The 13,863-nt window shown below is 43.7% G+C and overlaps 1 protein-coding gene across 4 annotated transcripts in view; it reads left to right on the forward strand.

The window, feature by feature from the left end:
• Positions 1–13,863, forward strand: part of Adgrv1 (adhesion G protein-coupled receptor V1) — a 526,418-nt gene that overhangs the window by 189,696 nt on the left and 322,859 nt on the right. For all 4 annotated transcript variants that reach the window (XM_063245326.1, XM_063245328.1, XM_063245329.1 and 1 more), the window contains 3 exons: positions 7,187–7,409; positions 7,692–7,896; positions 12,589–12,735. In XM_063245326.1, the coding sequence (XP_063101396.1) occupies positions 7,187–7,409; positions 7,692–7,896; positions 12,589–12,735 (575 nt within the window). The remainder of the gene's footprint in view (positions 1–7,186; positions 7,410–7,691; positions 7,897–12,588; positions 12,736–13,863) is intronic.

A 13,863-nucleotide genomic window follows, 5' to 3' on the forward strand; every position in this document is an offset into this window, starting at 1 on the left:
ATGAGATTAGAACAGGAAAACTTTAAAATATTTTTGTGAACTTATTTTCAAATGATGATAATATACACATTATCTGTGAACATCAGTAACACAGTTTGGTTAAGAAAACCCTTTTATTTGCAAAACAGAATCATTTGTTGGAAGAGTGGCATTAATGTGTGTGTGTGTGTGTGTGTGTGTGTGTGTATCCATATATATCTTTAGTGGCTGCTTTAAAGATGATATCTGGATTGTCTCTTCACATTAACATATTAGCTTATTTTTCCCAGCTGCATTTAAGTGTGATTGTCAGATACATGTTACATTTAAGCTGTGCAGTATTATATTTTGCTGTATGCACACGTTTGGAAATGACTGCTTTGATCGAGCTTTCATCACTTCACATATTTGCCCTTTTTTGTCATGAGAACACTCAAGATCTTATTGTCTCAGCAAATTGCAAGAGTGTTTCGTTACTCCTCTGGCACCATACTGTCTGTGCGATCCCAGATCTTACTGATAACTAAAGTGTGCACCCTTCAGCTGAAAACCTTCTTTCTCTCACCCTTTCAGGCCCTGGGCAACCACCTTTCTCTGTGAGTTCATACATTCTTGAGATCCACATACAGGTTGAGCATTTCTAGTATGAAAGTCTAAATTTGAAATACTCCAAAAGGTAAAACTTCTTGAGCATTGACATGTTGGCACAAATGAAAAATTCTGTACCATGGGACTTTAAGCACAAGATTATTAAAAATACTGCATAAAACTATCTTCAGAGTATACTCATAACACATATAAATCGCAAATAAACTTTCTGGTTAGATCCCCAAATGTTATGGTTTATATTTGGATGGCCCCCCAAGTCTCATGCAATCATGGAGGTGGTAGAATCTAGCATTTTTGATTGGTTTGTTGTCCAGCACTGAGATTAGTGGTATGAGTGCTTCCCCCACTCAGGGACAGGGCCAGCATACAGTGTAAAGCTGGGATGGAGTCATGCTTTTTCTCTTTTGCCCTATTCATTCATGCTGCTTGCGGCTGCCATGAATGGCTGCCTCTCAACTACACCATCTTGCCTTGGAGCCAGCTGAGTATGGACTAAAACCTCCAAAAATTGTAAGCTAAATAAATCTTTCCTTCCCTAATTTTGGGTTTCAGGTATTTTGTTTCAGTAATGAGAGTAAACCAAGACACCACAATATTTCATTTATATACTCATATATCCAAAATCTGGAAAAAACACTAAGATTCAGAACACTTCTGACCTTACATGTTTCAAATAAGGGATACTGAGTCTGTATAAGTGAGATACAGTCAGTGGCATTTGTCTGTCTACTTCTGGGTTTTGCTGTCTGCATCTCCTTGCAGCCTGTTGCAGTATTACCCATCAGAACCACTGAGAGCTTGACTGTAGATACACAGAAGAGTGGGAATGAAGTGGAGAAGCAGCATCTTATTCTCTTTTCAACAGTTTTGACCTCACACATTTTCTAAAAGGCTTGAGGACTCTTAGGGGTCCTGAAGCACACTTGGGGTTTAAAGTGATGGCATAAGCCATGTTTCACAGAGTCCCTCACCTTCGTGTAAAAAGCATTATGGGCACCATAACCTGCCCAGGTAATCACTGAAGAAGACCCTGAGCTGGGGTGAGAAATGTGAAGTGAAGACTCTTAGAGTCAAGAGAATTTGGGAAAGAAGGTTCAGCCATTCTCCACTGCACAGGGGTGGGGAGCCAGCATCATCACACCTTGGCAGCTGAGAAGGGCATAGCACTGAAATTAAGACTCTAGGAAAATGCTTTTGGCAGGAATTGTGAAGAGCTTGATTCTCAGCACCTTTAGGTTGAGGTGATGTAAAAACATGAACAGGTGGTTAAAGGAAATCAGCAAAAGGTCTTGATTTTGGAAACTTATAGTTGATATATTGTGTCAACTTGAGAAGTTTAAAAGTTTAAGGGACTCTGCAGGGGGCCAGGGTCCTGGCTTTGTGAACATCCATCCTCAGCCTGTACAAGAGGAGGGCAGGGATGGTTTGAGTGCTAACCCCCACTCCATGGGGGTGTCCTGCTTACAGTCTGAGGGAGGAAAAGAGGCTTGCTCTTCCTCTTTTGCTCTTGCTGCTTCTGCTGCCTTGAAGTGTTGCCCCTGTGCCATGACCCCCTGCCTTGGAGCCAGCTCATTATGGACTGAAAACTCCGCAAACCGTGAGCTAAATAAATCTTTCCTTCATAAATTTTGAGTGTCAGGTATTTTATCTCAGCAATGAGAGAAAAGTATCTGAGACAGGAACATTTATGTGTACCGGTAATTGAACTCATGAAAGTCAAAGTGTGCAGTGTTAAAATGTACTGAAAAGTCAAGGTGATTTCACACAAACACCAGTATCTGTTCTAGAGCTTTTATTTTAGGTGCTGGAGAACTGCTTTCATAAACTTTGGATATTGTAACTTTAGGTCACCTCAGCCCTGGCCAGGAATCAGAGATTATTTGCCTTTAATTTTTAATGGAATCTTTAAAAATCTCATTGCATTTTATTTCTACAGCTTTGTTCTTAGCCCTGTGTTTGTAGCTTCTTCTCCTCGTCCCTTCCTTCCTGTCCTCACTGTCACACGCATTCCCAACTCTACGGAGTTCCACTGCCACCAGTCTTGTGCCTTTCTGTTCTCCTGGGTGCCTCCTTACTCGGCCTCTGTATGTTATGCACACTCCAGGGCAGGGCGTTCACTGCAATACACCATGGCTAACTTTTCTTTCACATAACTGTTGATTTATGAGCACAGTGTGTGTCTTTCATCGTGAATCCATTTAGTCTTTTCTACTTCTCTTTTAGTTTTGTGCCTTTAAAATTTTTGCTTCCCTTATACCTCAAGTGTTCAGCTGGACCCTTTCTACTCAAATTCCTTATTATTATTCAAAGTAGTTGTCTAATGAATGTTTTTAAGGGTGAAGTGGGCTGCTGAGATGGGCCATTAATTACAGTTACAGAATTCTCTTTAAAGAGTTTTGTTTTTAAATATTGTATAATAGGCATACTTTCTAAAAGAATTCGTGGAAAGATCCGCCAGAGGTTTATTAAGGTGCTCGCCGAGAGGCTTCTTTATTCCTTTTGTTTCTGTGACCTGAGGTTTTAGAAGTATGAAAAAATTGCAGGTAATTCTTTAGAATGGCTTATTATAGATCCCCTGAAAGCTGAAATTATGTATTAAATAATGTTCAAGGGCTTTCTTATTTTGAGTGCATCGAATTTTTTACTAAAACTATTAGACTGGAGCCATGACTCTGAGGATGATGGGTTTTATTCCAGTTAATGACTTGACAGAGATTATTGGGTGGTGACTGAATTCTTTAAATGGAAGAGGAAGAATGAATATAACCAAGACTACAAAGAGCATAGAAAATTACCTTTCCCTTCTACTTGCCCTTCTCCTTTCTCTCCCTTATTAGTTGTTTTTACATGCCAATTATTGTAGATTTTAGGAATATGTAAAATCATAGGTCCCTGTCCCAGAGAAGTTTAACACACACACACACACACACACACACACACACACACACACAGACAGACACACACACACACACACACACACACACACACACACACACACCCCTGAAATAAGATTCCAGCTATCACCACAGAACCTTCATGAAGAAATGGAGTAAACCTCTATCATAAGACAAAACAGAGAGGGCTTCACCTGGCTTGAGGAGATTCTCAGGAAGTTTTCTTAAGCAAAAGTCCTTTAATGGACAAATCCAGGTTGGGTAGGTCCTGCATGAGATAAGGTGCAGCCAGAAGAAGCCACCGCCTGTGCAGACGTCACCTTCCCACTCCCAAGACGCTGCCCAGCACCCAGCGGAGTGGCACAGGCCCTCCTGGGAGCCCCATCCTCCTTGTCCTGCCCACACAGCACTCCTGGCTGCCATCTCCTGTCAGTCCATCCTTGCATTCCTGGATCTGTGAACCTTAGTTAGGGACACTTTCTAACTCTGGGGCGTGTAGTCCTGAAACATCACTTTGCCTACACTCTTTCAGCTGTCTCATCCTGGTGCCTTTCCTCTGATACACTTTTGTTTTTTTATAGTTTTGCTAAGTAGCAGAGGAGTCTCTAATCAGTGCTGTCTCAAATCCTGTCCTTGGGTGTTAAGTTTAGGGTTTTTTCCTTGTGAATTCTCTGGCTCGGTTTCATGCTCCTCCATATTACACATGTTTATTTTCTGAGAAAATGTCTTCTGCATGCATGTTCCAATGTTCCCTGATTTACAGCAGTTCAGCCTGGCACTTTCCAATTGGTGGCTTTATAATGGTATCGAAGTGAGGTAAGCTCAGTAATAAACACACGTTGCACTTGGAATGGTGACAGTGGGCCACTGGGACCGCTCCAGATAGTGCACAGGGTTCAGTAAATTATGTGACGTGTGCAACGCTTGGTTGTAAAATAGCCTTTGTGTCAGATGGAAAAGAAATGATCGGGGTCCATCGCTGGCAAGTCCAGCGCCATCACCAGTGGTTCCAATCCCATTAGTTCTTGGTGTTGTTTGAGTTTATGCATCAGCTAAATTCAAAGGGCGTCGAGATCCCTCTCTCTGACTGTGTTCTTTCCTGGATGTGTCTAGTTTCACAAGGGTTTATGCAAAGTGCATCACTATTGAAAGGTCTTAAGTGTATGTTAGCACCTTTCTTGACGTTCTGTGCTGTTAATGCAATCTTTACTAAACTGTACTTAATTTAACTGTACTACTTAACTACTTAAATTAATTGCTATAAATGAGGAGTGACCTAAAATATGGTGAATATTTAAATTCATTATTTGTATTTTGTATATTTCATTGTATAGTTTTTCTGTAACTTGGGCTTTTATTGATACTTGTTCATACCCCCCACCCCCGAATAAGACCTTGCTGGAAAATAATCAGCCTTGGAAACTCGAGATCAAAATGCCATCCTTGCCTCACATGTGTCACTATTCTCTTGCTTCTTGGCCAGTTGGGCAGATGAGGCCAGGTGGGGCTGGACTTTTTCCATCCCTGGTCTTCAAGGCTGATTATTTTCTAGGTGATCCTTATTTTCAAGAAACACAGTAGCACATAAGGATGGCATTCGTGATGGGGAGTTGGTACCCAAGCATAACACATCTTAATTCAGGTTACTTCCCCTCCCGTTGCATTCCCTTTCTCCATCTCTTTGCTGCCTTCCCATTTGCAAAATATTTACCTCCCTTCTTTCCTATTATCTGTATTTTTTCTCTTTAATGCATTTAGACTCTAGATTTCTCGTATAAGAGAAACGGTGTGCTATTTCAGCTTGTATGTCTGGTTTATTTCACTTAACATTATGATCTCAGGATGCATCCATTTTCCTGCAAATGACTCAGATTTTTACTACTTTATAGGAAAGTAAATCTCATGGTATATAAATACCACATTTTATTCATCCATTCATCTGTTAATAGAGATGTATTATATTACCATTACAACCCCTCAAAATGCTCCCCCACATTTCAAACACATTTACCCCATCGTCCTTGCCACCTTCTGAAGCAGTTCTGGAGTCCTCCTTCATGAATATCTTTGGCTGTGCTGTCATGGCTGCCTTGACATCCTAAATGGATTCAAAACATTTAGCTTTCATGGTCGTTTTGACTTTGTGGAAGAACCTAAAGTTGTCCAGTGCCAGATCCAATGAACAAAGTGGATGAGAATGTACTGTAATCTTTTCAGGCTTCCTTTCTATTGGATGGGACTTGGCAGTAGCTTTCACAATATTTTTTAATCACATCTTGTAAAGACCTTCAAAAAGGACTTCCAAAACTGCTTCGGAAAGTGTCAAGAAAAATGCAATAAATGCATTCAAAGAAAGGGAGGATATTTGAAGGGGGTTAATGACATGTGCCTTTTAGTGGAACAATTTTTTTAAAAATGTAAACCTTCCAGGTATGTGTTGATGACACCTTGTACATGGTCAGTAGTTCTTGATATATAAAATTAAGGATATGAAGCTTCCCACTGTAACCTTTGGAAAGGACTCATGCTTTCTGGCTATGTGTGCCATTTGAATACCTATAATCCATCTCATTTGATATCTTTATTTCCAATGTGTTTTTTCAACTGATGGGAATTTGTGTATATTTCTCACCCCATCCGCATTTTAAGTGAAGATTTTAGACACAGCATTTAACACCCTCTTCGTTCCCAGCCTCTGTAGATATAACTATGTTCCATTGTTTCTAACTAATATGGACATGATTTTCTGATAACATTGCAAAAAGTATAAGCTGGGCATGGTGACATACTCACCAGCCCAGTATTCTGGGAGGCTGAGGCAGGAGGATAGAGAGTTGAAGTCCAACCTGGGCAACTTAGCGAGACACTGCCTTTTTATTTTATAAAAAAATGAAGAAGGGATGGGGATATAGCTAAATGTGAAATTATTGGATTCAGTTTTCCCAGTTCAATTCCCCCAGTAAGAAGAGAAAAAGAAGAATCTGCCTCTACTTAATTTTGAAAAACTAAACACATATTCAGTGTGGAATTACTGAATATATCACAAAGATCAATTTTATGATTATTTTTATGCATTAAAATTATAATAAATGCAGTATAGCAGCATATAAAAGTATGATTTTATAAATACAGAAGATTGTTGAGAAATTTCATGTACACTGCTTAAACCTATCAATTTTAAATTCATATGGGCGGTGACTAGAAATGAAAACACAAAAGTCAGATATTTAGTGTTAGGATTTTAGGTATTTTGCCCCTTTAAGAAGCCACTTTTAAATAAACATTGAGATAGAAACGAAAGAGTCTAACTCCATCTGGGTTTCAACAGCCTGTGATTTCTTTTTTGTTAAAAAGTGTAGGTACATTGTCAGACTGAATTGCTGATTCCACAGCCCTCAAAAATTATTATGTATTATCCAGAAATGAATTGTTAATTCAGAAATAAAATTGCATTTACTTTAGAATTCAAAAATGGGCTGGGTATGATGGTGCAATCCAAGCACTCTGAAGGCTGAGGCAAGAGGATCTCAAAATCGGATTCTTGATATGAGCTGTTCGGTGACTTCATGAGACTCTCAAAATGAAAATAAAAATAAAAGCGATAAAGTCCAAATGGAACTTTGAAGGTTGAAAGGTCTTGCTTGGGAACCATAGAGAGTGGTACAGAGTGCATCTCGAGCTGTGTTTCCTTTTCTTCTCCACAGCTCACGTACTCCTGACTGGCCCAGAGGCGTCTGCACTTTACTGCTGGGATTCAGGGCGAAACCTGTTCTCCTTCCTGCTGGAAGCTCCTCCTGCTCAGGCTGCAGCCTCTGTCACAGTGAGGTCTCTTAATTCAAGCAAGAGCTTACTCTGGGTGGCCGATGCCTCAGAGGCCCACCTGTTGGAGCTGTCCTCGGTCTCCAGCCAGTCCGATTTTGTTCCCAGGTAGGCTCTGCATTCTGTGTCACTGCCTCTGTATTTACCACTGTTCCCATGGCATCGAATTTCTAAGTCCTGGTGGCCACTACTTAGTCAGGGATGTGGTTATTACTCAGATTTCTCATATCTACTCTACCAAGTTCATTGGTATTCTATACTTATTTTGAATTCAGTCTTTGCTTATGGAATATTGTAATTCTTCACAACAATGGTATTCAGTAAAGAATTTCATGAGGAATGAAATTCTTTACTGTCGTTGACCTATTTTATACGGACTTGTCACACCAGCTCAGGTGAACTGGTGTTTGGACCTGGTGACAGAGAGGCTATAATAGCCGTGAATATCCTGGATGACTCGGTCCCAGAAGAGGAGGAGTCCTTCCGAGTGCAGCTTAGAAACCCCACGGGAGGGGCAGAGATCGGTAGTCAAGGCTCTGTGAGGATCACCATCCTGTCTAACGATGACGCCTACGGAGTGGTTGCATTTGCCCAGGTAAGAGCCCCACAGCTCACCCTTCTGCTCTGGATGCTTCACTCACGGTGCTGCTAGTGGCTCTGCCCTGAATCTGCATTCAGCCAGGCGCTGTGCTTGGAGTATTTTCAGCCTTTCTTTCTGCTCTGGCCTCTACCTTCCCCAAACTCTGCATTCGAAGATGACTCCTATCCCTGTACACTGGGCTCCCCAGGTCCCCCAGTCCTAAGCTTTTACTTCTTTGAACTTACTCTTTTTCTAGGGTTGAATTTGATGTGTTAAGCATTCAACGTGGTGCAGCCTTCCCAGGGCACAGGGACAGAACAGGTTTTGAGTGCACTGTAACCCATGGTGTCACCTACAGAGAGGCACATTATTATGGGCAGGGCAGGGAGGGGTTGTCACTGCGTGCCTTGTGCGTGTCTGGCTGTCGTTTTCGAGAGGCGAGAGAACCATGCAAAGCTGCCCAGGTGCACTCCTACACCCACACAGTGAGAGAGGACAGCCTTGCCTATCATGTGCATCCTTCATTCTTCCCAGGAGTGTGTCCTGGCTCGTCACCCAGAACTGTGTCTGCCGCTGTCAAGTGTCTCCCCTGTAATCCTTGGCACAGATAAAAGCTTGACTCAGTTGGTTTAAGAGCTCAGAGGGTGTCCATGGAAAGGGGGAGCTTGGGGTGCTGGTTGCTGCACCTGTCACCCTGCTCAGGTCCTCCCCATCCCTTCCATTTAGTGATACAAAGCTGGCCCTTTCATGGGTTGTTTGAAAACTGATGTTATGGCTTGGGCCACTGCTTTCTGTTCCTGTCTGGTTGGGAACGGAGAGGTACTGTATGTGACTTTTCGGTGTGGGGAGAAATTTCCTGAAGCCTTTAGAAGAACACCTTACACCTCATTGGCCAGAACTGGGCCATGGGTCCATCCAGCTGTCATTCGCTCATTCATGGATCCACACAGCAGACTTTTAACAAACACCAGTATGTGTGTCTGCACCAGATACTGGATCAGAGGCTAAAGCATGTTGCAGAGTGAAGTAGTAAAAAATCTCTGTGTTGTGGCCTTTAAACCTGAGGGGACAAGAGAAGAGAGACAATCAGCAAAGATGTAGGCGAATGCACCACACCTAAGCATGATTCGAGTTGGCGAGACAGGCTGACGGGAGGTCACAGGTGTGAAAATCCAACACAGGGCAATCAGGCTGTAGGGGCTGGAGTTGGTGCCCAGTGGACATGGGGCCTGGGAGGTGACTCCATGTCGGGCATCTCCATGGCACCCGCAGTGCTGATGACACCTGAGCACCTGTAGCGCTTAGCATTCCTCAAGCTGGTGGATATGATTTATGACAGCAAAGCAAGCAGCAGAAAGTTACCAAGGCGAGATGGATTTCTGCTTCTGGGGAGCAGTGCAGAGGAGGCCAGGCAGAGGCACCCGAGAGCTGCCTTGCTGTGGGGCGACACTGCATCAGCATGTGCAGCCTTGCCAACCAGAGAGGCGAGAGGCTCACTGGAAGACTCAGGGCAAGGCTTTAACTGATGAAGGCTGGGCATGAAGGCACCATGTGCCTGGCACCTTTCAAAACACTAGTCTCCTGGAAGAAAGCAGATGTTGGCATCAGCCACCATTTGTGCAAACCGTTCAGGCACATCGGGCCACTTGGTGGGGCTGGCCTTGTGGGTGGGCCTGCTTGAGACCAGACTGGCATTCAGCCCCACTGTGGTGCCACTTTCCTGAGTGAGCCTTAGCACCTGGTGGCTTTGACCCCTGAACAAGCATGAAGCCTTTGGAAGGGGTGGGGCAGACGGGTGGCCTGCACTGACTCACATTTAGAAAGCCCAGAAATTAAGTAAAAGTAGAAATTCCATTTGACCTAGTTATTCCCCTTCTAGGTAGTTTCCCAAAGGAACTAAAGTCACCACGTTATGGTGACACCTGTGCACCTGTGTTTACAGCAACGCTGTGCACAATGGCTAAATCTTGGAAGTGCCCTATATATCCATCAGCAGATGAGCGGGTAAAGAACATGTGGTGTTTACACACCGTGGAATTCCATTCTGCCAGGAAGAAAGATACACTTCAGTCAATTGTAGGAAAATGGATGCATCTTGAGGCCAGAATGTTCAGTGACATAAACCAGACACATGAGCTTCCACAGTGTGTGGTTTCTCATATGTGGAAAAAATACAAATAAATTAAAGAGCAAAATAAAAGATAGATGACAAGAAATAGAAGATAGATTTTTTGCAAAAGGACGGGAGACTGAGAGATGTAGGGAAGGGGAAGACAAAATAGAACTAAGAAGTGACATGTACATGTGCCATATATTCTGCAAATCTGTACTCATAATTAAAACAAAAAGAGCCCTCTAGCAAAAGTCCTGAGAACACACAGCAAGTGGGTAAGCTGGGCAATAGATCAGTTAGGACATGTATGCAGCCACTCAGGAAAAACAGCAGAGCTGCAGAGGGCAGGAGTTTTCCCTCCGCCAGGATGCAGACAGCCCAGGGGTGGGAGCGGGGGAGACCAGAGCTCAGCCGTGCTAACAGATGTCCTTGGTCATTGCTTGCAAGCATCCAGTCACCATGAGGTCCAGGCTGCCCCATCCCTGGAGCGCAGGCCAGGTCGGCCAAGGCTGAGGCCACATAGCAATGTGAGAGCCACACGTGCAACTTTGAAGTTTCTTGTATGAATAGTTAGAGAAGGAGAAGAGAAAAAGCAGGTCAAATGAATGCTGCACTTAACTTGGTGTATCTCAGGTGTGATTAGCATCTTTATGTAAACTGCATACAATTCCTGGTGAACTACTGCATCCTTGTGTTTAACTCCTGTTCGCAGCTACACTGGCTGCCAAGCTCACTCGTGTTTCCTTCCTTTCTTGCGACCGAGGCTGGACGTCTAACCCAGAGAGGCTGAGACTCACGAGGTCCTCACTGTCATTCTGTGTCCTCTCACCTGTCCTTTCCTTTGTGATGGTGCTGCCAGTGCTGTCATTTCTCTCCTTTCGTTGGGGGTGAAAAGCCTGGGAGCCAGGACACTGCTCCAAGCACAGCTGTTCCTCTGTCCCAGGAGCGCCTGGCACACACCAGGATGTAGCGAGCCTGTGCTTGGCTCTGGGGAAGCAGATGAGGACACCGGAGCTGGGCTCCAGCACTGTTCCACCCTCTGGCCCAGGCACTGTGGCACAGGCCATTCCTCCATGACAGTGCCCAGCTGTCCTAGCACCTCAAGCAGGGTGTGGGATTGGGCTCCTCCATCTGCTCAGAATTCCTCAATGCAAGGCTTCTGTCCAGACAGCTTTTGAGATTTAGCAGGTGGTGATTATTTTCTCAGCTGAGTGCTTCTAACTCCTTGAAGGCTTCACTTGACAAACTCTCATGCGTAGAGGATGTGGAGCTTCTTTAAGAAAAAAAAAAAAAAAAGAGAGACCAAGGATATAGCTCAATGGCACAGGGCCTGCCTGGCAAGTGTGAGGTCCTGAGTTCAATTCCAGGTACCAAAAAAATATAAAAGGCATTGCCTTTTCTGAATTATTATATGCATATTCTAAAATTGAGGCATTTTTTTCAGGAATGTTTGATTGTTTTGAGCAAGGTTTTATTGTCTTGTAACATCTGTGACAATGTGTTACAATTCCATGTAAAATGTAACATAGGATAGACTGTCTACTCCAACATCCACAACAAAGTGTTAAAATTTTGTGTAGAGCATAGAATAGGATCTCTACTCTCATTCACATGCTAAATGGCTTTGATAAGGTTTAAGAAATTAATGTGCAAGTCTTTTTTTCAGATTACCATAAGTAAAAAGACATGAAAAATCTTTCTGGAAAGATAAAAAATATCTCTATGTTCCATATTTTTGCCACCTTGACTATGGAGAAGCCACTGGTATTTAAGAAGGGATTATCTAAAGTGTTCATTTCAAGGAAAAGCTTATTACATGATTGGCAAGAGGTGGTGTGTGTGTTTTGTAAAAAATGTTACAGTCACACAGAGATTGAAATTAGTTTGGAGAAAATGTTAAGGGGGTAGGATGCACAGACGAGAAGACAGGGATTCTAACATGAGGTAAAGGACATTTCTGGTGGAAACCACTTGTAAAGACCATGAGCTGAGGATGCAGTAGAAATAGGCTGGCTTGCAGGAATGTGTGTGAGGGTGTGGGTTTAAGGGTGAGAGACATTTGCAAATAATCAGAAAGGGCACCCTAGTTCTGAAGACACCATTGTAGCTGGGTAACATGTTGGAGACATGCAGGACCAACTCTTACTTTATCAATAGAAGACAGACTTGGAGGAAGGACCACACCTCACCCAGGGAAAAGAAGCTTTCCAGCTGAGCTGACTCACATCCTTTATGTTTACAAACTTTCATAGGCTGTGTGCTACCTAAAAAAAAAAAAATGCGTATGCTTTCTGAGTATAAAAATAGTGTGTTCATTGGGCAAAGTTTGATAAGTATATAAACAAAAAGATAAAAAAAAATCCTATAGAAATTAAGACTTGTTGTTAGCTTTAGTATTTTACTTACCTTCAAATGAATATTTTTAAATCACTGGCATCTGCATTATTTAACTGTTTTTGAAATGTTAGCGTTCACCCGCTATTTTGCGCCATTTTACCCTGTGAAGTCTGCAAATGCATAACAACATGAAATAAAGAGAAGACTGCTGAGATACCTCGCGGTAACCTCGCCTGACTTTCTGTGTATTCTGGCAGAATTCATTATATAAGCAAGTGGAGGAAATGGAGCAAGACAGCCTGGTCACCTTGAATGTGGAGCGCTTAAAAGGAACCTACGGGCGTGTGACGGTGGCGTGGGCAGCCGATGGGAGTGTCGGTGACATATTTCCTACCTCGGGAGTGGTATGTAATTGACAGAGTCTGGGACAGGCTGTTATAGTATGGTCACTGCTGACACCCAGCACCAAGTCCCACCTCAGGGGCCACATACTTCGGCTGGCCCAATGTGCACCGGGGCCCCCCCATCTCCAGAGGGTGCGCACTTTAAAGTTAGTTTCATTGTTGCAGCTAGTGTGCTGTCCTGTGAACCCAAGCTGATCTGGAAAGAAAAGGTCATCCCTTTTTTTTGGTTTGGTACATAAAATGGTGAGTGTTTGATATCAAACCAGAAATGGGAAGCTAACATGCAGATGCAGGCAAAATGGAAACAGCAATAGGGAACAGAGCTGTGTAAAATGCCCAAGCCAAGACTCCAACATGTAGGGTGAGCTACGTTACGGGATGGTGTAAGTTGGGTTTCCCGTACTGAAGACTGCGTCAGACCTGTGAAGCTCGCCGGGGTTACGTCTGTAGGCAGGAGAAGAAAAGCTGGCCCACAAGCAATTGCAACTGAGGTCGAGCATATGAGCAGATTCTGCACCTGAGCTGGTCCTTTGGTGTTGTTCCAAGTTCAGGGCTGGGCCGTTGGCACCCCTGTTTTAGCAGTTCTCCGTAGGCTGCTTTGTAGATAGATGTGGCCCTGGGGAGATGCATGTTGCAGCCACAGACTGTCACCCATGAGGACCTAGGAAGCCATGGTGCCCGCAGCCGAGAGAAGGGCTCCAGATGGAGGCTCTCAGCTTGCACTGCTGGGCACAGGATTAAACTGCGCTCAGGTTCTAGAATGGAACCCAAATGGCCAGAGGAGAGGATGATTTGCAAGGAGGGGGTGCGGGGAGCGTCCTCCAGCTAGAAGAGGGGTTGTCCCCTGGCTCGCCTTGCGCATCGCAGGTTTCTCAGCATATTTTGCCCAGATGCTCCTCTGAGAACTATTTTAAAGGATCCTTCATAAAGTTGCCACATGTCATAAGTTCTGATGTCATTTGAAAGGTGATTGGAGTTTCACTATCCTCTTTCACGACTGCTTTGTCCTTGTGGCCCACTTGTCCTGGGCAGTGTGGGCCGTGACAGACAGTATGCAACCCAAGCAGCTTGCCTGGGTCCCAGGAAAACTTGTGGGAAATAGAGCTGGTCAGTGGGCAGCAATTTGCT

This window comes from Cavia porcellus, unplaced genomic scaffold (genome assembly GCF_034190915.1).
Source record: "Cavia porcellus strain 051 isolate PalLab524CR breed Dunkin Hartley unplaced genomic scaffold, mCavPor4.1 scaffold_2, whole genome shotgun sequence".
Lineage (NCBI taxonomy): Eukaryota > Metazoa > Chordata > Mammalia > Rodentia > Caviidae > Cavia > Cavia porcellus.